The sequence below is a fragment of the Symsagittifera roscoffensis genome, chromosome 9 (assembly GCF_963678635.1).
Source record: "Symsagittifera roscoffensis chromosome 9, txSymRosc1.1, whole genome shotgun sequence".
NCBI lineage: Eukaryota > Metazoa > Xenacoelomorpha > Acoela > Convolutidae > Symsagittifera > Symsagittifera roscoffensis.
This window is the reverse complement of record NC_087070.1, coordinates 36706180-36732916: the sequence shown is the minus strand read 5'-3', so window position 1 is coordinate 36732916 and position 26737 is coordinate 36706180. Positions and strand designations below refer to the sequence as shown.

The following is a 26737-nucleotide window of genomic DNA, read 5'->3' as shown; positions in this document are numbered from 1 at the left end:
GTGTTGATCTGTATTTGAGTATATCTCTAGCAGTTGGGTATTTGAGTATATCTCTGGGAATTCTGTGTTTTTCCTTCACATATGTGACAGAATCTCTTATGTTTATGTTCATGACAAGTCGTATGCCCCATTTTATTTGTTTTCCAGCTTGTCAAGATTTTCTTCAGTACAACCATTGAAAAGCATGCATGGATAGTGTAAATGGCTTAAAACACGGGTATTGAGTAAAAGAATTCTGGTTCGTAGAGGAATTTCATCTTTTATGCATTTGATTGTTTCGATTGCACTAGCCATCTTCAGTAACACTGAGTTAATTTCTTTTTTAAAAGTTAAACATGCATCTATGTTAACACCGAGAAACTTGACGAAGAAGATGCTTATTGATTCTTTTTGAAAGCGAAGAACACTCTCAATTATATGGTCAGATAGTGGGATATATTTTGTGAGAGCCCAAGAGGAACTTCGCTTTTACTTCAAGCTAGACATCTACCACTTCTCTTATGCAAAAAGACTTCAAGTGGAACTACAATCAAACAAATTATTTTATTAAATATGAGTGATGATATTACAGCATTGCGCAGCTTCGGTTTCATACTCAAATTTAATTGCCTCGATATTAATTCCACGGAGCTTCCTTTTCTAGTGACTAAGATGTTCTTAATCATTTTTTTCGTGAACTTTTTATAATTTTATAAAATTTACAATTATGTAAATTCAAAACGTATGTTTGCAAGTTCAATAAGTTTATTTATCAAAATTAACCTCATGGTGATTTCCATGAAACCTTAGCGTATCCAAACTTAACAAACAATTCAATAAAAACGATTATATTGAAAAAGTTTCATTATTAATTTTACTATTTCTGTAAATTCACTTTGTTTCTGATATTTTGAGTGAAATCAATTCTTCTTCACCAAATAATAAGAAAAACCACAATTGTTCAGCACCCATCTCAAAATGGATATTTTACTACCCTCCCCTTTAGGGTACCTAGTAACGAACTGCCACCCCTATAAACAACAAATTCAACGGTTAAGCATAAGTGATTTTAGCACATAGTAACGAATCTCCCCTCCCCCTCTTTCAGTTGAAGGGGGAAATAGTTAAACAGAGATCCCTCAAAAACACAACCTCTTGGGGTCCAATGCACTCCATCTTTGATCATCTCCGAGTATTGCCAACGTCTCATTCTGAAGTTCATGTCAAACACGTCCAGCTCGCGCTCCTTGCATTTCATAGTCGCAAACCAGTTAGCCTGCACAATGTCCAATCTAGATAAACGACCAAGTTATGCAAATCAAAATAGAAAAAAATATATACCGAATACAAATTTCCTACCTATTTTCAATGGTCGGAACAAAAAATTTGGTCGAAGATAGCAAAAATTTCCGGGTATTTTTATCGAAAATTAAATTAGGTCTTCTATAAGACATTCACCGGCACCATAACAAAAACTTAAACGCAGTTTTTTGTTCCGACATTGAAAACGAGGAAAAACTTTGCAAAAAAATGTACACAAAAAATCATTTGACTAAATCGAGTGACAGATCGTATTCATGCCCTTTCAGTCGTCATTCGAACATTTGAAAAACATTTCCAGTCTCGAGAAAATCGGGTCAAAAATTTTCGAAGATTTTCAAACGCCATTTTGAAAACTTTTTTTAATTTTTGGAATTTTTTTTCAGTCATTGTTCGACAAAAACTGTTGGTCATTTTGTTTATTTTACTAAGTGTCGAACAGTCGCGGACCTAGGAATTTCTCGAGCTACGAGAATTTTCAAAAAAAAATTTGAAAAATTTGTTGACTTTTTTTAGGTCGACCAAATTGATTTTCTGAGCTCTCCCAAATCACTATTAAGACCCTAATTTGACAAAATTTTCTGAGCTGCTGGCAAATTTTTGAAAAAAAAGCCAAAAACGGCGTTTTTAGGCACTTTTTGGAAAATTTCGACTAAAAAAACGGCATTTTGTTTTACTTTTGCTCACAGTCATAATTTTACAGCGCAGTTGACAACTTTGCAGAAAAATGAAGTATTACCTGATACTGTCTTTCTTATGCGCGATCTGTGGAATCATGAAACCTCCTCTGATTTCACTACTGACAAAAAGTGTCGTGAGCCAGATGAACATACACGCGGGGTGAAGAACTTCTTTAATTCGATCCAACAATCTTGTGATATTAACTTCAAACATCTTAACAGACATGGCACCGTAGCGTGTAATATCCCATAAAGATGAGTTCATAATCACAATATCGGGTGGCATACCCCTCTGAAAATCTTCTAAGATCGATTCCATATAGGCTCCATGGCAGCAAGTAATGAAATAGTATCGGATCATGTAGTAGTCCACTTGAAATTGTCGCACTTCATGGTAACCGATTCCGTTAGTCTTACCCTCCTTTATCAAATCTCCGCCTTCGATGAGCCTGTCTCCTTTAAATTTCATCTCTCCCTAATTCCAAAACAAAAACAAGTTAACAGAGAGGCATAGCAAGCAGCACGTCACAGCAAAGATATTAAAAATAATTTTATCTTCCGAATTTGAGATAACAAAATCATGAAACCAGAATGAACAACACTTGCAATGAAACCGTTAACAGCAAAAGCCAAACCCGTGATGTGGCAACTCAGCCGACAAAAATTGAGCAGACAAACGAAACTCCGACAGTGCAATTTTACCCACATAATTTTTTTCCCATTGCATACATGCTGAAAAAAACCAGGTCCGGTCGATATTCAAACCTCAGCTCATAGTGTGCAGAAGCCACGGCTTTAACTCAAGGCCAAGTGCTAATTAACCTGGAAGATGTTGAGAGAAGACAAGATGAGAAGTGAAACAAAAAGAGAAAAATTGTTTACGGGAAAAAGTCAAGTTCCCAAATTCAAGACAGTTGCTCTCGCAATTTCTTTTTTAAGATTTATAAGTAGTGCTTTTTCCAAACACTTAAACCATTGAAAAAACTTAATCCTGAAACTTCTATTCAAGCGCAATTCCTCACACCATTTGCAATTTAACCCATAGAGAAAACTTAATCCTGAATCTTATTTTCAAGCGCAATTCCTCACACCAATTGCAATTTAATCCATTGAGAAACCTTAATTCTGAAACTTATATTCAAGCGCAATTCCTCACACCATTTGCAATTTAACCCATTGAGAAAACTTAATTCTGAAACTTATATTCAAGCGCAACTCCTCACACCATTTGCAATTTAACCCATAGAGAAAACTTAATCCTGAAAATTATATTCAAACGCAATTCCTCCCACCATTTGCAAATTAACCAATAGAGAAAATTTAATCCTGAATCCTATATTCAAGCGCAATTCCTCACATTATTTGCAATTTAACCCATTGAGAAAACTTAATCCTGAAACTTATATTCAAGCGCAATTCCTCACACTATTTGCAATTTAATCCATTGAGAAAACTTAATTCTGAAACTTATATTCAAGCGCATTTCATCGCACCATTTGCACTTTAACCTATTGAGAAAACTTAATTCTGAAACTTATATTCAAGCGCAACTCCTCACAACATTTGCAATTTGACCCATAGAGAAAACCTAATCCTGAATCTTATATTCAAGCGCAATTGCTCACACCATTTGCAATTTAACCCATTGATAAAACTTAATTCTGAAACGTATTCAAGCGCAATTCCTCGCACCATTTGCAACTTAACCCATTGAGAAAACTTAATCCTGAAACTTATATTCAAGCGCAATTCCTCCCACCATTTGCAATTTAACCAATTGAGAAAACTTAATCCCGAAACTTATATTCAAGCGCAATTCCTCACACCATTTGCAATTTAACCCATTCAGAAAACTTAATCCTGAAACTTATATTCAAGAGCAACTCCTCACACCATTGGCAATTTAACCCATTGAGAAAACTTAATCCTGAAAATTCTATTCAAGCGCAATTCCTCACACCATTTGCAACTTAACCCATTGAGAAAACTTAATTCCGAAACTTATATTCAAGCGCGATTCCTCACACCATTTGCAATTTAACCGATAGAGAAAACTGAATCTTGAATCTTAAGATCAAGCGAAATTCCTCACACCGTTTGCAATTTAACCCATTGAGAAAACTTAATTCTCAAACGTATACTCAAGCGCAATTGCTCACACCATTTGCAAATTAACCCATTGAGAAAACTTAATCCTGAAACTTATATTCGAGCGCCATTCCTGCCACCATTTGCAATTTAACCCATAGAGATAACTGAATCTTGAATCTTATGATCAAGCGAAATTCATCACACCATTTGCAATTTAACCCATTGAGAAAATTTAATTCTCAAACGTATATTCAAGTGCAATTGCTCACACCATATGCAAATTAACCCATTGCTTAATCCTGAAACTTATATTCGAGCGCAATTCCTCTCACCATTTGCAATTTAACCCATTGAGAAAACTTATTCCTGAATCTTATATTCGAGCGCAATTCCTCACACCATTTGCAATTTAACCCATTGAGAAAACTTAATCCTGAAACTTATATTCAAGTGCAATTCCTCCCATCACTTGCAATTTAGCGCATTGAGAAATTCGTGTCTGTACAAAACAGTCCAATACAAAACAGTCCGGAAAAGTATGAAAGTGAATGAAAAACAGTCCGATACAGAACAGTCCCCAGTAATAATTGTTTTAACAAGCCCAGAATTGTCCTTTGTTCAACAAACAAAGAACAAAATAGTGATCGCCGCAGTCGCGCCAACGAGTTGCGAGCTTGCCAACAGAGGGTAGGACTTAATACGAAATTTACAGCTGTTTATCGCCGCAAAGCGGCGACGCGCGAGTAGCGCGCCCACCGGCGACATTAAACCGGACTTTTTTTGTATTGGACTGTTTTTTCGCTCATTTCATGATTTTTTTTGGACTATTTTGAATTGGACTGTTTTGTATGGGACTGTTTTGTATATGCACCGAGAAAACTTAATTCTGAAACTTATATTCAAGCGCAATTCCTCACAACATTAGCATTTATTAGTTACAAGAAACCAGAATAGTTCTTTTCAAAAATCCTTAAAACAACATAGCCAACAGACAGTTGGAAAAGTGTCAATCAGCGCAAAGAATCAAAAAACAATAATTTGAAAAAATAAATGAAAAAATGAAAATTCTTGGAGCTTTCTAGTTTCAAATAAAAAAACATATGGCCTTAAAGCTCGGAGAATCTCAGGAAAAGTTATGATTGACCTTTTTGTTAAAAATGACGCAACAAAAAACTGGATCTGGGAAAAACCACATTCGAAACTAGAAGTCGTTCAGTTTTTTCACTTTTCAATGAGAGAGTGTAATTTGCAGTCACTTGAGCACATGAACTGAATAAATGAAAAATCGATAGCCTGACTGCGAAAAATTTAATTTGGCGTGAATAAACAGAAAAACTCAATTCGAACTATATATGTGCCTTCATTTGCCTTATTTTTATCAAATTGAAGAAGAGAACTCAAAAACAAGTTAAAATTCACTCTGCGAACCTATAGAAATGTCGTCACTACAATCATTGACATCTAAAAACGATTCAAGAGTTAGAAATTTTTACGTTCATCGTCACTTCACGGAGCTGTAAAAAAAAACATTCATTCAGAATTTTAAGCCCCAGCAACGCTGAATATTTTAACTGTCCTGTAGCAAATTGATCTAATGTTTTCGTAATTACTCCCCTACTCTATCATAAGCAAAAAGTGATGTATTTAGCGTCTTATTTAATATTAAAAAGACCAAATAGTTGTCCCATTTCAATTTCTTTCGACAAAAAAATAAAAAATTAAATGATGTATTTCTTTAAATTTGAACAAGACGTCAATACCTTGCAGCTGAGATTTTGAAAATCTGTTAAGAGTGGCCAGTTAAAATTTAAAACTCGTCTAGAAAAAAAACAAGCCAGGCACAGTTATTCCGCCAGTTTCCTCGAAAACCGGAATAATAGCATAACTAAAATTTCATTGCAGGAACAGGTTAGGTATCATTTTGATTTTGATAATAATAGTTTTCGAAACTTTCGCATTTAAAAGAAAAATTATTGTCCTGTTAAAATTTAAGGAAACACTTATTATTGAACTTTTGAAAAAAAAACTACAATACAAAGAGAAAACTGGATCAATAGGAACTATTTTATTCCAATGAGAAAACTAACAACTGAAAACCACATTCGAAAGAAAGGTATTCTATAATTTATATCTTTATAGCACCTGAGTTTCGATGGAACAAAATTGCTATTCTAATAATCTCGCCGCAACCACTAGATTAGCATACAACTAACTTAAAAAGCTCATGGAAACGAATGAACTGTATAAAAATAATCAGGTCCAGGTATAAAGAAACGATGATGTCCTGCAGGAATATGGTGACAAGATGCAAAGAGAACAGTATCACGAAAAATCCGCTCCGGGCCATTTACATCCGGCTGGATAGGTAGCTTTGCAATAGTAACTTCGATATCATTTAAAAAAAACTTTCCAGTCCGCTTTTCTTAAGTTTATAAAAGTTTTATGAGGCGCAGAAAGATATCCTCAGAAATGAGAAGATTCATTAAAATTGAGGAGGATGAGAGTGATATGTCAGGTGATGATGCTAATGAACTTCTATCATATGGCAGTCGAGTTTGATGGTGGTCATTTGGTAGGGTAAATGAGGATTGAGTAATTTCGGCACCTAGATTAGCCTGCGCCGGTCCTCTGGCATTTTAGAGCACCAAAGTGAGAAATGAGCATTTGCATTTCCTAGAACAATACTTTTTCTTCTGAGAGGAGAATTGAAATGGTTTCTTTATAGTCCTTAGGACACCTACTGAGGGGAGGGATAAAAATTGGCGCCTCCAAAGTTCTGTCTTCCACTATTATGTTAATCGTAGAGAAGAGTTGTGAATTGCTGTAATTAGAACTCCACCCTCTAACGAGGGAGCGCGGTTTTTATAGTTGAGTTTGGTTTCTTGAAAAACCACAATGTGAATAAGGTACTCGCACATTAAAACAGCTTTTTCAGGCGCTTTCATAGATGCCATTGCAGTTTAACTGCAGAATATTCAGGGACTTAAGTGTCGGTCAGAGTGGATTGGCTTGGTTACTATGGGGGTTTGTCGCAAATAGTTGAACTGTCAGTGTTTGAAATCAAGAAGGCGTTATTGCTGGGGGAAATGTAGTTGAAGACAGGATAGAAGTTGGTCGGGAACTCGTTGCGGAATTTGTTACTGGGAGCGGCAAGATGTAATTTCCTGTGCAGGTGGGACATTAAAAATCTGTGATATTTCAGCGTGGTTATACCACTGCATTTTAAATGCATCCATCTACAGAAGTGGCACCACGCACTTGTTTGGGAACGGAGAATTTTGTGATTAAACGGGGAGCAGATATTAGAACCGGGAATGAGAATAATGCCGACGCGAAGGAGAAGAATTAGAATTTAAACAGTCGATTTCGGAAGCTCGTATTCAAAAACCCAGTCCGAGCTTGCTTTTTGCGCTCCCCTATTGGGGAGAGTAGGTGAACGTCATTTGCGGCTGCTTGCACAATCGTCGGGTCCACTAATGGAAGGCGGCACTCTGGACCCCATTTTTTGTTTTACTTTCATTTGCTTTAAACTTTTTTCTGCTCAAATGTTTTTGGATTATATTGTATCGGCTGAGTGACCTAATTTTGAATAGCTTCAAGTGGAACTAAATTTGAATGCTCACCCTTGGATCGCTTCAATTTTCGGTTCTACAGGATCGAAGTTTTGCCGGTTCAGTTACCGCTCGAAGAATGCTTTTGAATTTACAATTAATCGTGTCGAATGTGTTTCTGGACAATTTTTCTGCTAAAAGAACATCATTTAAAACTAAATCTGTAATTTTTTTTATTCCTTTTCTTTCTGTTAGCTTGCACTTTTTTCAAGTGGTATCGCGAGTGGTGCGAAGCTCCTCTTAGCCTCCGTTTACACGTTTGTTTGTTTGCAAGAAACTCGGTCGCCATTGCCAAGAACGAGGAACTAGCACAGCTTTTCTGGTGCTTCTCAACTCGGGGGAAAAGAAAAAGAAACTAAATAATACCACCTACTGCTTATGGCCCGAGCAAGGTACAGCTCAACCTTCCTTCCTCGGCAAATATCGGCGTAATTACATGAGCAGAGAATACTGTTAATGTAATCTGCAATAAGGTAGCTTCCTTTATAGCCTGCAAAGATATGCGAAAATATAAAAAAACGACTGAAAATCAACGGCTGCGAGACGCTCTGATGAGGATGCTTTTAAGGGAGAATTGGAGGAAATTGATCAGAGTTCTACTCAAGCTGATAATCTGATCAGCACTATCGTAGCCATTTTAGAAAAAGATGCAACGACCTCGTCATCCACAATAGTATAAGCTGACAGCGATGATGAAACACGGTTACGCGAGGTTACGGCCTCACACGACACGTTCGCGATCCAACACACTGGTCAGGCAGCACTCTCGACCTTAATTTTTTTTGGCTTCCAATAGATGAAGTAGAAGTTCACATTGACCAGGGTTGCATATCCGACCAGCGTTGCATATGAGGTTACAGCCACTGCTAGCCTAGACATAGCTTCAGACCCCTCACCAGCTACAAGGAAAGGATAGGACTACTACAGGAAAACTGATTGGAAAACCATGCATTAGTGGCTTCTGAAGCTCCAGAAAAAAATATTCAAGCTATGGGCAAGTCCTGCAAACACCTGAAGAAGACCCTTCAAAGGTCATTGTCTCTATTTATTACGAAGTAACGTTCCAAGCAATGTCCGTACCCTGGTGGAACTCGCAGTGTCAGAGCGTCCTGCAAAATTATCTTGCTAGTGAGCGCCAACTAGCCTTGAGCATCATTCATAGCGTTGAGTGAAAGTATGCGAATGACTTGAAGGCTAAACTAAGCAGTATGTCTATTAAGCACGAAGAAATCGCATATTCTGAAGTCGACCTCCCTTCAATCTCCCGGCCACTGCTCCCGCATACCACCAATGCAGTCTGGTGGTAGTTATACAAGCGTACTGCTCGAGAAAGCTGAGCTCTTTGGCTCTCATTTCCACAGTAGAATGAAATTTTACCCTACTGAGACTATGAGACTATAAGGCTTTCCCTACTTCACCCGTCAATCTGTCTGGTATAGACATTGAATCGTTCAGTGCTAAGACAATTCTCAAGAACCTTGCCCCATGCAAGGCTGGAGGACCTTCGCAGATATCCCTTCGTGTCTTCAGAGAACTTGTGGGCGTTCTAGCAGTACCATTAACGGCGAAATCCGTCTCCCCAAACTATCGTCCGATAGCCCTTTTAAAAATACGGTCGCGCTTTTTTTGCAGCACTGTAGAGACACTAACATCCTACACGACAAGCAAGTGGCCTTTCAAAATGGATGTTGCGATGAGATTCCTCAACAGTCGCCACAAGTGGACCTTAACACAAATTGATATCGCAGCAGCGTTTGACATGGTTGAATTGGGGTCCGGTGTAACTTGCTGCGTCTATGAAAGACCACCTCTCTGGTCGCACGTTCCAAGACGTATGTGAAGGTGCTAAGTCTTTTATCGCTCTGACTCAAGTCTTTCAAGGAACTTGTTCAGGCCTCGTAGAACTTGTTCTGGATAATATACTTTGCAGGCATCCGCAGCGCATCTGTTGGAAAAAACGACTCAACTCACACTTACATTTATGCCGACGACCACAGTATCGGAAATTCCACTGAATTCCACTTTCTCTCCCACTGGTAACAAACCAGAAACTGCCACCCTCCTGGGCCTCCAGCTCGACTTTGAAAGGTCATTTTGACGAAGTTGTAAACTGAGGTACTTTGAAGACCTCTCAGCTCCTCCGCCTACAGCCCAACCTACTCCGCCACAGGATAGAAAACATGTACATGTCATATGTTTGGCCTATCTTTGAGTACGGTATGCCATGGTACATCCATGCGACCGACGCTCAGCTAAACAGACCAGACGATTGCCGAAAACATCGCCTTTTTTTTAACCCACCGTCTGATATCACGACATTATCAACTAGAGCAGTATCGAAACGACACCAGTTCACACTAGAGACCAGAACAACAGCACGAGACTACGCTGTCTACAGAAGAAGGTCGAGAGTAGTGAAGGCATGAAATGACCTTCCCTCAGACACCTTCAACATAGCTTCTGAAGTCGATAAACTGTCCTTCTTCAAATTGAACATTGCTAAACTGTATAAACACCTGTAGATTAAAAAAATAGAAAGCTGCGCAGAAACTGAATTCTTAAAATCCTCGCTTGAAGTGAAACCTGACTGCCAGTTTTGTTGCAGGAATTGAATGCAAATTACCAGTCGCTATGAAATTTTCGAAGGACTGGTTTGTCGGCATAATGATTTTTCACGCTAATTTTGAAGCAACGTTGGAATGCGCATCATCAAAGCTCAAACTAGGTATTTTAATGTGCGCAACCAGGTGAATAAGTAAAATATGGTGGATCGAAAAGAACAAGTTGATTAAAACAATTTTGCTTCAATTGCTTGTCCAGCGGACCGCAAAGGCGTGATTGCAAATCTACAAGTGAGACATACAGAAAGATTCATCGTAAGTTTTTTCATTTGCCTTTGAAGCCAACTAAACTCACATGTCGAGTGAATCTGTACTCTATTCTGTCGTTTCGTTTGTTGGTAATTGTAGAATAGTGGGGAGTTTTTCATACGCTCATATTTTGTTAAGGCTGCTTTTGATGTTACGATATTTGCGAAGATTTTTGTTCGTTCGATTTTTTTTGATAATGTATGTGCTGGCTAATATTTATCTCCTTCAATAAGCCATAGGAGTCAGCGTTTGTTTTTTCAACAAAATCTGTTTTTTTTTTCTTTTTCTAAATTTCCTGAGATTGTGCAAAATGTATCTATATTTCTGCAAATTTGTTCGCGACACTAGATTCATTCATGTGCTTTTCGGAAATATGACTTGAAGGCCACAGTTTCAACAATCTATTTTTGTCTATTGGTTCTCACGATAGATTTCTTATCTCTCGAATTGGTGAAAAACGTTGCAATGGTGTATGACAATGCCTGGTTTTTCATTATCAATTTTGGTGCGCAGTTAAAATTTGGGAAATATTTCAAGTTGCATGAATCTATGTAACCGTTCAAAAACATCACTCATTTTTGTATGGCAAATGGTACGAACGCCGAAGCTGCGAACTTCAACCTCATCCTATTGAACGCTTGTATTTGGCCTCACTGAGTTGAAACTCAGACTTTTTTTCTCAGATTTTTTTTCAATGAGAAACAAGTGCTCTCGTGTCTTTTTAGTAAATTATCGTGACGCTATAAATCTTTCGTAGATTGTCATCGATCTGAGTTGCAGTTAAAGTTTTTTAGGGCTATAAACATATAATTTAAATTCAACTAGCGTTTAACGCACCTTCGGTGCTGCGAAATTTTTCGACAACTCATGACAAACCGCATATATTGGAAACAACATCTGCAAACTTTTATTGTACTCTGACAGCACCCAATTACAGGGTTGGTAATTTCGAACTTTCAATTTTTGTTAAATTCCCATTTTAAAATCGTCATCTCGAAAACTTAATGGGCCTCTGGAGAAATACGGAGGCCAGATTTGCAACCACTGAGAGTCCCTGAGAGCACCCTACTATAGGGTTAGGAATCCAAAATTTTGTGAATTTTTTTAAACCTAAAATACCCGAAAAAAAAACGTCTTATCTCAAAAACTAAAAAGATTTGAGCACCCCTATTAAAAGGCAAGATTTGAGACGCCTGGGTGTACGCTGACAATAAAGTTGTATTTTCATCAAGTTAGTAGTTTCAAATTTTTTGAATTTCTTCGTAGATAAGTTCTTTGAGAAATTTTGAAAAAATCAAAAAACGTCACATCTCGAAAACTACAAAGAATTGAGCAGTCATACTTGGAGGCAAGATTCGCAATCTTTGAGAGTACTGACAGGACCCAACTACAGGGTTGGGAATTTCAGATTTTGCGAAAAAAAAATAATATAAGTTTTCTGAAAAGTTTTTGAAAAAATCACAAAAAACGCCATATCTCGAAAACTTCAAGGATTTGAACTGTCATATTTGGAGGCAAGATTTTTAACTCATTAGAGTACTCTGACAACACCTAACTACAAGGTTGGGAATTTCAAATTTTTACAAATAATTAATTAAAAATTTCTGAAAATGTTTGAAAAAATCACAAAAAACATCATCATATCACGAAAACTACAAGGATTTGAGCAGTTATAATTGGAGGCAAGATTTGCGATCTTTGATAGTACTCTGTCAGTACCCAACTACAGGGTTGAGAATTTCAGATTTTTAAAAAATCATAATTTAAGTTTTCTGAAAATTTTGAAAAAATCATAAAAAACGTCACATCTCGAAAACTACAAAGAATTGAACAGTCATACTTGGAGGCAAGATTTGCAATCTTTGAGAGTACTGACAGGACCCAACTACAGGGTTGGGAATTTCAGATTTTGCGAAAAAAAAATTAATATAAGTTTTCTGAAAAGTTTTTGAAAAAATCACAAAAAACGCCATATCTCGAAAACTTCAAGGATTTGAAGTCATATTTGGAGGCAAGATTTTTAACTCATTAGAGTACTCTGACAACACCTAACTACAAGGTTGGGAATTTCAAATTTTTACAAATAATTAATTAAAAATTTCTGAAAATGTTTGAAAAAATCACAAAAAACAATTAATATAAGTTTTCTGAAAAGTTTTTGAAAAAATCACAAAAAACGCCATATCACGAAAACTACAAGGATTTGAGCAGTTATAATTGGAGGCAAGATTTGCGATCTTTGATAGTACTCTGTCAGTACCCAACTACAGGGTTGGGAATTTCAGATTTTTAAAAAATCATAATTTAAGTTTTCTGAAAATTTTGAAAAAATCATAAAAAACGTCACATCTCGAAAACTACAAAGAATTGAGCAGTCATACTTGGAGGCAAGATTTGCAATCTTTGAGAGTACTGAGAGGACCCAACTACTGGGTTGGGAATTTCAGATTTTGCGAAAAAAAATTAACATGTTTTCTCAAAAGTTTTTGAAAAAATCACAAAAAACGCCATATCTCGAAAACTTCAAGGATTTGAACAGTCATATTTGGAGGCAAGATTTTTAACTCATTAGAGTACTCTGACAACACCTTACTATACAAGGTTGGGAATTTCAAATTTTTAGAAATAATTAATTAAAAATTTCTGAAAAGGTTTGAAAAAATCACAAAAAACATCATCATATCACGAAAACTACAAGGATTTGAGCAGTTATATTTGGAGGCAAGATTTGCGATCTTTGATAGTACTCTGACAGTACCCAACTACAGGGTTGGGAATTTCAGATTTTTAAAAAATCATAATTTAAGTTTTCTGAAAATTTTCGAAAAAATTACAAAAAACGTCATATCTCGAAAACTACAAAGAATTGAGTAGTCATATTTAGAGGCAAGATTCGCAATCTTTTAGATTACTCTGACAGAACCAAACTACAGGGTTGGGAATTTCAGATTTTGCGGAAAAAATTAAAATAAGTTTTCTAAAAATTTTTGAAAAAGTCACAAAAAACGTCATATCTCGAAAACTACAAGGATTTGAACAGTCATATTTGGAGGCAAGATTTGTAAGTCCTTAGAGTACTCTGACAGGACCCAACTACAGGTTTGGGAACTTCAAGTTTTGTAAATTATTTTGTTATTTGAAATTTCTGAACATTTTTGAAAAAATCTCAAAAATCGTCTTATCTATTTAACTAAAATGATTCGGGCATTCAAAATTGGAGGCCAAAATCGCAACCCCTAATTCGATATTGGGCTACTTAATTTAAACTCGGTATCCACTACTAAAATCAAATTGGAAAATCGAAAAAAAATTCTTAACCATTGCAATATACCATACACCTAAAACATGCAAAAATAATACGTTGAAAAAGCTTAAACATTGCGAGATAGTGAAGCCCGCATTTAAATATATAATAGATAGATGCTAACAAAGTTTATGTAATAGATGGTTTGAACTAATTAAGGGTCGAAGAAAACAAACACGGTGGGGAGTTTAAGACCTCAAATCTTTTCCGTTTATCTTACTAATTTTATTGTCCAGTTCGTCTTGATTGTCTCCTGAAGTGAGTTGAGTATGGTTCGTTTTTCCATCCCTAAGTTTGTCTGAGTGGTAGCTTTCTCTACCATAGACTTTATCAGCCTTTAATTAGTTAACTGATATTTTGTATCGGTGAGAACTGAATTGTCAATATTTTTTAAAATACTTATAGTAACAAAAGTATTTTGAACGGAAAAGTATAGAGAACTGAAGAGAAATTATTTTTTGTTACGAAAGGAGAGTTTGAAGCTTCTCAGAGAAAACTGAGGGCACACAGAAGCAACAAAGCTCAGGGTAACCAAGCGGAAAGCTCTGAAACTCAGCTTAGCTGACTCAGTTTTATAGCACTCGAAGTAGAAAACTGTAAAAAAGATGAAACCGTCTAAAGCCTTAAGATCAGTTCTCAACTTTCTTCGGACCAGGCTCTCTTTCTGTCAACATCATACCTCAAATGTGGAAAAAATCGAAGGTAGTACGCCTCCCTAAACCAAATGAAGGCCTCAAATCGCCAGAAACGCAAGAAAGAAAAACAATTGTTCAAGAAATTTTGAGATCGAAACATACAGAAACTAAACTTTGACCAACTAGAATCTCAAGAACTGGCGCTGCCCTAAGCTCGTGGTTATTGTTCCGACCATTTGAAACATGGGGAGGAGCTTTGCACTCGGATGTGTTAATTTTTTCCAACGCAAAATCAGGTACCACAAATAATCATCGGAAAAGGTCAGTGATATATCATATTAGAGCCCTTTCAGTGTGGTTATTCGATCATTAGAAAAAAAAAATGAAAAACAAATTTCTGTAAGTATCGACAAAAAACTCGTTTGAAAGTTCTGATTTTTGGTCTGGTTTCGAGCGAGTAAAGCAAGTGAGCAGGCTTACTTATGCTTAATTAAGGCCGTTTACAATACATTATTTGTGCCAATTTTATTTTGATTTAGGTAAAATTGGTTTATGGAGTTATTAACGTCATTTTGGGAATCAAAACCTTCAAAAACCTTGAGCAAAAAAAATTGTTAAATATCATAAACTTTTTTGTTTTGATTTTTTGCTTTTCTGGTCATTTTTCTAGTAAAAAGGGGGTTTTCCAATTTGCTCATTTTATTATGAATATTGAATATTCTTAAGCTCTGGGTGTTCGTTCAGATCCTTTATCACATCACGCAGAAAAAAAAATTTTGTACCTTTTTAAGACAAGGGTCGGAACATTCTTTGCTACTTGCACGGTATCCTGGTTAGTATTATAGAATTCAAATGCTCGATGCAGTTTTACGAAAACAGTAACATTAGTCAAATCAAGAAAGCAATTTTGACTTCAACGGTTGTTTTACTACCAAATGGACATACATTTCAACACAGGTGAAGCTGAGCTTCGTATCACTTGCGAAAAAAAATAGAAATGAAACATCTTTAACACTTCTTTATGTTGGTAGTTTTTCACTGGTAGCATCTGCGAAGCTAGCCAGATGTTGGAGAAAAATCAATACCCATCTCAGTTTTTACGAGCCCATCACTCGTGAAAGGGTTACTAGGATTCTCCACGGGCCATCAGAAGAACCTCCGGCTTCTCAAGCTAAGAAGAAACATATCCGTGTTCCTTTCGTGATGCAGAACAGAGGCAACAAGAGGGACGTTTTTACTAAACGCTTTAGAAAAATGGCCAATGTTTCTCTCATTTTCACAACCAGACAGATGGAAACAGTGCTGCCAACTATCAAGTCGAAAGTTCCAGAATCTGTTCGCAGTAATGTGGTGTACGAAATTGAATGCTCTAGATGCCAATCTAGCTATGTCTGGCAAACTACCCGCCACCTTGCCACAAGACTGAACGAACATTCCAGAACCAGTAGTCCAGTTGGAGAGCACTTACAGACAAGTGGTTCTGCTCTTGAGAAATGCGAAGTGAAGATTATCGACACAGCCAGAGACTCTGCTAAACTTTTGACTTAAGAAGCCTTGCATATCAAGCGGAAGAAGCCTCTGATTAACAGGAAAGAGGAGTACAATGCACGCGAACTTACACTGAAGCTGTAACTACATTGTTCCACATTTTCGTGGCTAGTTTCATCAATTTCTTTCTATTGCAGTTTTATCTGTTCTCTTCAGTTCTTGTGATTTTCTGAGTTTGTGCTTTTAATCTGTACATTCCATTGCTTTTCAGATTTTACTGATGACGACTTTTTGTCGAAAACGTTTTATGCAACATTGATGTTTTTCCCAAGATCAGAAATCAAACAGCATGACAAGAACAAGAAACAATATGACTCCCAATTAAGCGAATTGGACATCGAAAGAAAATTACTCAGTGGTAACAAAGGCGAAAAACCTGCGCACAAACCCTCAAGCCAAAAACAACATTTAGCCTAATTGTTGTGATAAACTTATTAAATAGTTTCAGATGAGTATGTGCTGGTGATCACCTGGCTGGACGTCGCACACTTCCTGACCTGCCCGAAGTGGACCACTGGTCTTCAGGTAGCGTGCCATCCACGATCTGGTCTGGACTCCGCACTGGATTTCTGGGCTCCTGGTGTGGAACCCGTAGCCCGATCTTGACTCTGGCTCTCCCCTTCTGCCTTCGTTATCTCTACGTCTGGGTGAGACCTCTCCTACGTTAGGCATGCAATTGTTTGCCTCTTTCTTCTCCACAGTGTTTCTGGTTTTAGCTTTCAACCGTGTGCAGAACGGTCACAGCCCTGTTGGATCTACACACATGCTGCTGCTGGCTCGCGAGAAACCTGATCCACAATCACGACAAGAACTGCGGTCACGCAAGTTTAAACTCAACTCAAAGTTGTCGTTTTATAACATTTCTATACCTACGGTCACCACAGTCGTCTGCTGTTCGAGGATGTCATTCTCAACAGCGAGAAAGGAGTTCAACAGGGGGATCCGCTAGGGCCTCTCATTTTTGCGGTCACCCCGCACTCTCTTGTCGAATCTCTCAAGTCGGAAGTCCCAGGTCTCACCCTCAACTGCTGGTACCTTGATGATGGTATTTGTGCCGGCGACGAAGACTCCTTGCTCAAGGCTCTCGAATTCATCACTTCCAACGGCTTGCATCTCGGCCTCAAAGTCAAGCACAGTAAGTGTGAGTTGTGGGCCCCTGTGGAGTTCTCGTCCATCCCCGTTTCTATCCCGAGAGCAGCGTCTAATGGCTTCGAGCTTCTTGGCGCCCCCATTGGTGATACTGAGTTCTCAGTTAAAGTCCTGGACAAACGCATCTCGAAAGCCACCAAATGTCTTGAAAAGTTACCTCTTCTTGATGACCCCCAGCTCTCACTTGGCATCACTCGCACTTGCCTTGCTGCTCCCAAGCTGACGTACTCTCTTTGCACTCAGCCGCCCTCTCAGCCTGTCGCAGCTTCCCTGCAAGTTTTTGATGAACTCCTCCGCGATGCTCTTTCTGTCATAGTTGGCTCACCTGTTCCTGATCTTGCCTGGTCCCAGTCTTCCCTGCCTATCAAAGATGGCGGACTTGGCGTCCGGCAGGCTCGCGACCAACACATCCCTGCCTTCCTAGGGTCTTCGTGTCAGTCAGCTCATTTGGTCTCGTTTCTTACCGAATGCGACATCACTGATACGCCGGAGTTCCTGCGTGCCTCTAACGACTTCCGTGAACAGTCTGGAAGCGTTAACACTCCCGGTTTTACTCAAGAAGCTTTCCAAGAGAAACTCGATAAGGCCACCTACAACGCTTTCTTCTCATCTCTTCCCGATTCCCGCGAGCAAGCTCGTCTTCAGTCGCTCTCTCTGCCTTACGCCGGCGCTTGGCTTACCACAGTCCCCATTAAAAGTCTTGGCCTGCACCTGCTTCCTGCTGAGTTCCAAGCTGCTGTCAGATACCGCCTTGGTCTTCCTGTGTTCGCGTCTGCTCGTAGGTGCCCCGCGTGTCCGTCTGGCATTCTGGACGTCCTCGGGGACCACGCTGTCGCTTGCGGGGGGAGTGGTGGCCGGATCTCCCGTCACGACACTACGGGACATTATTTTCAATGCTACCACGGCTGCCTCTTTAGCCCCCATCAAGGAGCAACGGAACCTCCAAACCAGGCGATATTTTTGTCCCTACTTGGAGCGCTGGTCGCCCAGCTGCTTTCGAAGTCACCGTGACATCCCCGCTGCAGTTATCTCTTCTGTCTCGTGCGGCGGAGACCCCCGGGGCGTCCCTGGAAGTTGCTGAGGACCGCAAATTTTCGAAACACGAGAAAAACTGTGAGGAACAAGGAATCAGTTTTTTCCCGTTAGCAGTCGAAACGCTCGGGGGTTGGTCCGCTTTAGCTATCAAAACCCTCAAGTCAGTTGCTATCCTCGCTGATGCCAGACGTTCTGGTTCACGTGACGCTTGTGTTGCCCCAGTTCGCCTTCTCCAGAGCCTCTCAGTGTGCCTCATGAGAGGAAACGCCACTATGATTGTCAGTCGGGCCATCTAGTCTTGTGCAGTTTATTACGTTTTTGCCTTCCCAATTCTGGTGCTCCTTTGATCCTTTGCTGTTAGTGCATTCCCCCTCTCTTTTCAATCCTCAATGGTTCATCCCACATTTGTTGTTTGTTTTGTATTCGTTTTGTATTCGGTGTTTGTTTGTTGTGTATTCGGTAATTATATTTTTCTTTTCTATAGCAATGGTTAAATAAATCATATTTATTGTTAACTATATAATCAAAACAACATTTCAAAAAGATGTGAAATTTTAAAATATATATATTAAAACGAAGTCCCTCTCCCCTCAAAACACAAAATAAGTACAGAACACGAGGCAAAATTTTAGTACCCGTTTGCAATGTCTATTGGTTCAATGATTACATGACTTTGTAAACTAAGTAAAAGTAAAAGCTTGAAAAAAACTTGATAAAGCTTGCTTATCACAATCATTCATTGGCTAGACTTTGACCGACCCTACAGCTTCAGTAGCTGCGACACTCTATATTTAGTTGAATAGCTGTGGATGTAAATGTATGTGATACTGTGCCTCTGAAAAGTCTTCAATGATGAGGTTCCCCTTTCAATTAAGACAATCACCTTACCTTTGGTCTAAGGTCTACTTCATTCACCGTCAATTGCTCTTGCTGAAGAAGTGTAACGAAATCTTTGTACATAGATCGAACAACTGAATCTCCCATGAAAACAACAAAACGGTTTCGAAAAAGCAAACGCGCGTCTTCCATTGTGACGAATCTGTCATCTGTTTCATTCATTTTTACCTAAAACGATGTAAATAAAATATTTACGAGACTTCAGCTTCGTTGAGTGAGGGTCGAGACACGAGCATGGATACATTGATGCCAATCAGTTGATTTCATATAGCGACAGAGCCAAGATGTTCATCATTAATGTTATCTACGTTATACTCCTTATGCTAGCTGTTACCATGTATCATTCGCCCAGAAGTTACAGAGCAGCGGAAAGTAGAAAAAGGCCTATTGACGACTGGCTGACGTCCGATTGGGCCATTTGGCCAGAATGTCGGCGAAACAAATTTTATGATTGGATGAAATAATAATAATAATAATAAACAAGGATTTAGACATAAAGCCATGGGGCTAAAATGCCCCGCGTTGGGAGTTTTAAACTGAGTTTTATAGTTTCTTTGAGTTTACACAGCTATTGCAGCAGTTTATTCTCCATGTGCATGGGACACTTTCCTCATATTTACTGATGAAATATATCCAGAAAACGTTTTTGAGGCTTGATTTGAGTCTTTCGTATTTCATCGCAAACAGGTCTTCTTCTTCCTGAGTCTGTAAAATTTTTTTTGCTAGTATAGGTGTTCTGTGCCAGAAATTGCTTTTCGATTTTTCGTAATGATAATTTTTATGCGCTAAGTTATTTTTCGTTGATGTTCTTGTTGGGGCTGTAGATTCTTTGAACTGAACAAATTGTCTCCAATGGAAGTTGTATTGGTCGTTTATTATTTTATGAAGCAAGAGAATGTCGTGCATTTCGTGGTAGAGAGACAGTGGAAGCAGGTTTAATCTAATCAGTCTGTCTTTATAGTTGATGTTTTACATGACAGTATCCAACGTGTAGCTTTCCTTTGGTCATCTTCAATAATTTTTAATTCACACCTATTTGCTTTCCATATGGTTGAGCCATATGACACAATTGGGGTTACATATCCACAGTAGGAGTTCAGTTTCATGTTTAAGCTCGCTGATTTTGAAATATTTCTTTTAATTAAAAATAAGCAGCATATTGCTTTTTGGGCTCTTATTTTTGCGTGTGCTGACCAGTTTAGGTTGTTGGTTATTTGTATACCAAGGTCTTTTTCTGAACAGGTTTTTTCAAGTATATGGTCACCGAGATACATGTTTAGGTCAAGTTGAGGGTCTTTGAATATTATATTGTGACATTTTTTCAAATTAAGACTCATGGAATTATCTTTGCACCATAAGTTGATCGTGATTAGGTCATGTTGGAGCAGGGAAGGGTTCGTTGCAACAATTTTATAATCGTCTGCGTAACCATAGCACGAGTTGGTGAGTGATGACGGTAAATCGTTGATGAATGTAATGAAGAATACTGGCCCTAACAGTGAGCCTTGAGGTACGCCGCTACTAACTTCAAGATGGCTGGATACTGCCGCACCTATTCGTACTTGCTGTTTTCTGTTGGTTAATTAGTTTGCGAATAGTTTAAGTGCGTTTCCTGATATGCCAAATTTATTGAGTTTATATATGCACAAGTCGTGAGGAACTTTGTCGAAAGCCTTTTCGAAGTCTAAGTATATTGCCTGTAGAGACTTGATATTAGGGTTATCAAAGTCATCATAGATTTTGTCGAGGAATTGAAGCATTTGCAGAGTTGTCGATCGTTTAGGACAGAAGCCAAATTCGCTGTCATGGATTTGCGAGAAGATCTTCGGTGAGATTTTAAGGAAGATCAGTTTCTCTAAGACTTTGGATACTGCAGTTAGCAGGCTGATGGGCCTGTAGTTTGTGACCGATTGCTTGTCTCCATTTTTAAAAGTTGGGATGATTTGGCTAAGTTTCCAGATCGTTGGAAATGTTGCTTTGTTGGTGATCGTGTTATAAATCAGTTTTAGAGATGAAGTTATGCTATCTGCTAAACTGGTTAGGACTGTGTTACCGAGTCTATCTGGTCCTCTTGCTTTTTGGAGGTTTAATGTTTTAAGGATGTCGTATATCTCATTTTCAGAGAAATTGAAGCATTTGATTGAGCCAGGTAATTCAGCTAATGGTAAAATGTTTTCATTCTGTTTAATATTAAAAACGCTTACGAAGTAATTGTTTAGAAGATTAGCTTTACCGTGCTCTGCTGATTCGGTTTTTTCATTCCAGTGCATTGTTTTTGGAGTACTTGAGTTTTTTCGTATGCTTTTAAAGTATTTTTGGAGCTTTGAGAAATTACTGCCCTTGAAAGTTGATTCCTCGAAATTTTTCTGATCTAATTCGGATAAATGATCTACAAGGTTTTTAATTCTTTCAAGATTGCGGTTATTAGAATGAGTCTTTTTAAAGGCTACTTTTTTGATGCTGTGTTGAGTTTTTTTGATAATATTGGAGGTTTCAGGTGTGATCCAAGGTGCTAGGTTCATACGGTGTTTGGTCTGTTTTTTCATGTGTTTTTCTAGTGCTATATATAGCCAGAGGTACCATGAGTTGATTATGTGGTCAATGTTAGAGTAGCAGTACGGTTGAAATGGGTGTTCCAAAATGTATTTGTTTAAAGTAATCCAATCGACGTTGTTTAATGAGAAGACACCAAAGTCCAGAAAGTCGGATCCGTGTTGTATGGGAGTGGCTTTTTCGTCATTGTGTGTAAGAGATGATATCGTGATTAGAAAAGGGTTGTGGTCTGATAATTCTCTTTCTTGGTGTGAGAAGTGTTTTTTCATATGGTTGTCTATCGTGGTGTTTAAAATAATGTCGGGGTTGTTGCAAAGGACAAAATCTAATTGGTCATGAGGGGGTTCGATAAACTGTTGAAAGTTCATATCAGTAAAAGTCTGCAGTACTAATTATTCGTGTTTTTGTGTTGATTGCAAGGTTTGCCAATGCGTATTAGCGAAGTTGATGTCACCAACCAATAAAATATTTGGGCATTGAAATTCATTTGAGTAGTCAGTTAGCATATTCAATAGTTTGTTGAAGTCATCTGTGGATAGCTTATATTTGCTTTCGTTCGGGGCACTGTAGATACAGCATAGGATGAGAGGTGTCGGAGTGTTAAGGAGGAGTCCAACGCAGTCCGTAGTGTGTATTTCAAGTTTTGTGAAAGCTAGGGATTGCTTAACAGCAATAAGCACGCCCCCGTGTTTCAATTTTGTTGAGTTGGTACGTCTATCACATCTAGTTATTATGTGTGCAGGCAGAAAAAGCGCGTTGTCAGGGATATTTTCAGTTAACCAAGTTTCGCTTAAGCAAATGATGTCATAATCGTTCGATAGTATTATATTGCTAAGTTTCATACGTCTATTTATATCCAGTATACTTCGTGTATTGAATGACATAACATTCAGCGATTCTAGTCAGTTGTCATTTCTAGTCTGAATTGTGCTGTTTTCCTCCGGTTTAATTGTAACTTTTGTCCAGGTGTCGTCTACTTTTTCATGCAGTTCTAGGTTTCTGATTCGAAGATTTTTGGGGTTTTTACCACTGCTGATGAGATTTCTACGTTCTCTCAGGATGGCGTTTTCCAGTTTCATTTCTTCGACTGAGAGTTCCTTACTTATGAAGACATTTTTGTCATAATTTTTGAGGGCCGGTGTTGATGGTAGTATCAAGTCAATTTCTCTTGGACAGGTTACTCGTACCAGTATAGTTCTGTGGTTTGCTCGTTCTTCGCTGAACTTTACCAAACGCTTGAGCTCAGTGATATTGCATTCGAGGTTTAAGAATTTCATGATTTTACTTACCTCATCATAGTCATGGTCAAGTCTTTTTCTTCCATCTCTTTCCTTGATCTCGGGGACCCCTCTTATTCTCAGTCCTTTGCTCAGGGGTTTGATTATGTTTTGCGCCGCTACTTGTGACCAGGTTTTACCCTGTTCTGCTATTGGCAGGCTTTGGATGGGATCTTTAATATTTTCCATTTTTGTCGAGACTTCGGCTACTACTTTACTTAATTTTGAAATTTCTTCTTCAATTTTTTTTGATGTTTTCACTTTTGTCATGTGATGCTGTGCTTCTGATTACTTGATCTCTTTTTCCGTTGGACAAACAGGTATTGCATATCAGTAGTGCGTTGTTACCAAGTTCCACTATTCCATTGAGTGCAACGGTCGAGAGGCTAGTGCAGACAACTTCAAGGGGCATAGAGCAATTACAGGTGATGCAATTGTATGTTGGGTCATTTTCGTTAATGGGTTTCTTGCATGTTTTGCAAGGTTTTTTGTCCTTTGACATTCTCAGTTTTATTTATGTTTACGTCCTCTTATCTCTGTGGAAACTGTGTTTGGGGGATGAAGGTTTAGGTAGTGTACTCGAGTCCTCAGGGTGGTACCTAAAGGGCGCCGATTGAGGACTGAAGTATCAGTGTTAGGGTTATGAAAACAGTTCTTTGGGACCTTTAGGGTACTTGATGACTAGCGGGAGAAAACGGTTTTATTTATAGATGTGAATTCACAAAGACATCAAATCTGGCGATACCTAAAGGGTATCAATAGAAAATTCAGTCTCTGTGAAAATGATGACACCGACAAATGTTGTTGCCGCAGTGTTATATATTCGAGTAGCCCTCGCTATCAGTTTTTACACAGAACTTCTTGTAGATGATCTTCTTTTTCAAAATCGTTTGGAGACTCGCAAGCGATGCTGTTGTTAAATGCACTTCGTCGGAAGATAGAACAGTTTTACACGTTCCGTTCGGGCTGGTCTTCCGACTCTGGGTGGTAGAGCGATAATGAAAACTTTATTGCAACGTTCTGTCAACCGTAGGCCAAGTTGGGATAATTCTTCAGCAACGTCTTCGGGTGTTCTCGTTGAGTCTTTTATGTCTTTCGTAAACAGATCGTTCGCACCAATGAATAGAACTATAATATCGTATTCGTTCTTGCGTGGCAAGAAGTTTAGAACATCCGCGATACCTGCACCAGGAAGGCTGAAGATATTGAAATTTGGGAAAGTTAGATTCTTCAATTGTGAGTCTCCGATCAACAAGTGTTGCGACGACGATTTCTTGAATATGTGAAATCTCATTGGTTTTCACCCATCCACGGCTAGGAACGGACGGGACTTTTTTCGTTTCGAATAAGGTGTTCTTGTTCCTAGCTAAAACTTTTCTGAAAACACACAGTTTGAACGAGGGAAGAGGAATCTATTTAATAAGTTTTCATGATGGCGGAGTCATACGAAATAATACTTTTGACCATTAACATGCTATTTTGAAGAAACGAACAAACTAGGAAGGGTCAGTTTCGACTGAGATGTTGATTTTTAAAAATTGGTTTAAAAGACACTTGACAATTTTAATTTTCGCGGCCACTGAAAAGCGCAAAAATCGTTAGGCCGATTATGGTTGTCAGAAAAGGGAGAAAACGCTGTACTATGCAAACAAAGATTAGAAACACAATTTCAACGAAGGTGAACATCTGAAATCTTTCCGGAAAGTAGCAATTATGCTGTCACGATTGTTACCAAGCTAATTTTATCTATCGGGAAAGCTGGGACACTGGATTGCAACACTTCCAGGTGCTGAAGAAGGAGCTTATCTGGTGAAGACTACGAATCCGGAAGGGTCTTCCAGTGAACGGAGAGACAATTCTATAAATTTTAAGCTTCCTGAAATGTCTCGGATTGAATTTACTTGACGTCTAACTCTTTTTCAGACAAGGAAAACATGAGAGTTCAGAAAACATAAAACACACCAACGAGTTTCAGTTCGGGAGTTTCGGCATACGATTTGATCATTCTGATGATTTACGGTTTTAGTGACTAAAATCAACGAACTGGGAATGGTCAGTTCGGACAGATATTATTGTTTTCATTTTATCGACTTGTGTAACATTCGACCAGAATGTCTATGTAACATTCGCCCGGAAGTACATATCGACGGAAAACAAAGCTAGGTTCTAAAACGACCCTCTAGCGTCTAAACACAGCTCTACATGCTTTTCACCGTCTCTGCCAAAGCCAGTTCTCTTGGTGATTTTCTACGCTTTTAAAATTTCAGTATCCCAGACCACGAGGTCACTCCTTAAAACAGGGCTACTACTATTTATTATATTACTATTGTTTTTGTTCAGTAGATAAAAATCATCATCTCCATCGAAGATGGATCACCCTCACTCCTAGCTTCTCATTCTCTGAAACTGAGTCTGAATGTTAATTAAACTCAACTCAGGGAATGACCAGGAAGCTAAAAGTTTGTAAGAAATTTAAAATTTTAATTCAAACGTTTTCGCACATTCTGTGCATCATCAGGGTTAAAATTTTTTTAACAATATTTACAAAACGATCAAAGATCTGAAAAATGAGAAACGTGTCTAAAAATGATCTAAAACTTTTTAACCAACCAAATTTGAGCAACTGTAATTACATAAAACAATTACATAATCATGAAGAACATTTTCCTGTAAATTTCTGAGATTTTTTAGTCTTTTTATTCACCTCAGCAGTACCGCCTACCTCATTATGTTCTAACAAGTGTTGTCCTTCTGGTAGTCCCCTATGCGGTGTTCATCGACCCTCGTGGCTAAATGTCGGACTGTCTGACCGACATTGGTGGAGTTACATCCACTACATGTAAGCTTTGTAACATTCGCCCAAATACTACACAGCGACGGAGCGTAGAAAAAGTACCTAATAACAACTGGCAGGCGTCAGTTACCTTAATCCTACTCGTTTTTCACCGTCTCGACCTTGCCAGTTGATTTTCGGGTTTGTTTAGGGCTAAGTAAAAAGTTACTGTTTTTAGGCCATCAGTCAAACGACTTTTGATCAGCTTTCGCTTACATGCGAACGCAACCACATAGCTGAGTCTCGGATCCTCAGACTACGTGATTGTTTTTACAAACACGGCTCGAATACCCTTTTTTAATATGTTTTTGGTGACAGTTCTGTATTAAATCCATTGGAGATGGATTGACCCTTTCCTCTTCAAAGCTACTCATATTCTAAAATATCAAACAATACCGGTGTTAATTCAAAGTTCTATGGCATCAGAGTAGCTAAAAAGTCAAGTTACTACAGTGTTATCACTCCCAATTCGTGGCACGGGAGGGTACTGCTTTCCACCACTTCCCCACTAATTTCTTCCACTAAGGGTCTTATCGTGCGTGATTGCCACGATAAGAGGCTTCGTTTTTCTATCGTTCTCGTGCGACTGTTTTTCACTAGATTTGCTGTTGTTCTGTTTTTCTCAGCTTTTTTGGTCAAAATGGCCGTTTTTTGTACTTCTGAGAATATCAACTTGACGATCGAAATTTTAAAAAATAGAAAATTTCAGAATACTTCGACCCTCTTTTTTAGCACTTTTTCGCTGTTAAGGCCTTTTCTCTCTGATTCGTGCTTCGTTGGAAGGTTGCGCTGTGCCAATCTGACCGAATGGCACATACTCCCGGGACAGTCCCCATCAATGTCTCTATTGATCGCATAACACCGGGTTATCGTCAAGTAGTGTTCCAGTTCTCTATAATCAATCTTACAAATCGCATAACAAAATGAAATTTATCTACGCCATCTCAACTCACTA

At 38.4% G+C, this 26737-nt stretch overlaps 2 protein-coding genes across 2 annotated transcripts in view; both read right to left on the bottom strand.

Annotated features, from left to right (window-relative positions):
• LOC134854067 (coiled-coil domain-containing protein 191-like) overlaps positions 1-24376 on the bottom strand; it is a 40250-nt gene extending 15874 nt beyond the window's left edge. The window contains exon 1 of the mRNA XM_063870141.1: positions 24364-24376. The gene's annotated coding sequence lies outside the window, so the exon portion shown is untranslated. The remainder of the gene's footprint in view (positions 1-24363) is intronic.
• Positions 1-24376, bottom strand: part of LOC134854068 (PC-esterase domain-containing protein 1B-like) — a 34872-nt gene extending 10496 nt beyond the window's left edge. The window contains exons 1-4 of the mRNA XM_063870142.1: positions 24365-24376; positions 19111-19290; positions 2039-2454; positions 1132-1271 (exon numbers count right to left, since the gene is read on the bottom strand). Coding sequence (XP_063726212.1) covers positions 1132-1271; positions 2039-2454; positions 19111-19281 — 727 coding nt within the window. The 5' untranslated portion in view covers positions 19282-19290; positions 24365-24376. The remainder of the gene's footprint in view (positions 1-1131; positions 1272-2038; positions 2455-19110; positions 19291-24364) is intronic.
• Positions 24377-26737: the final 2361 nt, after the last annotated feature.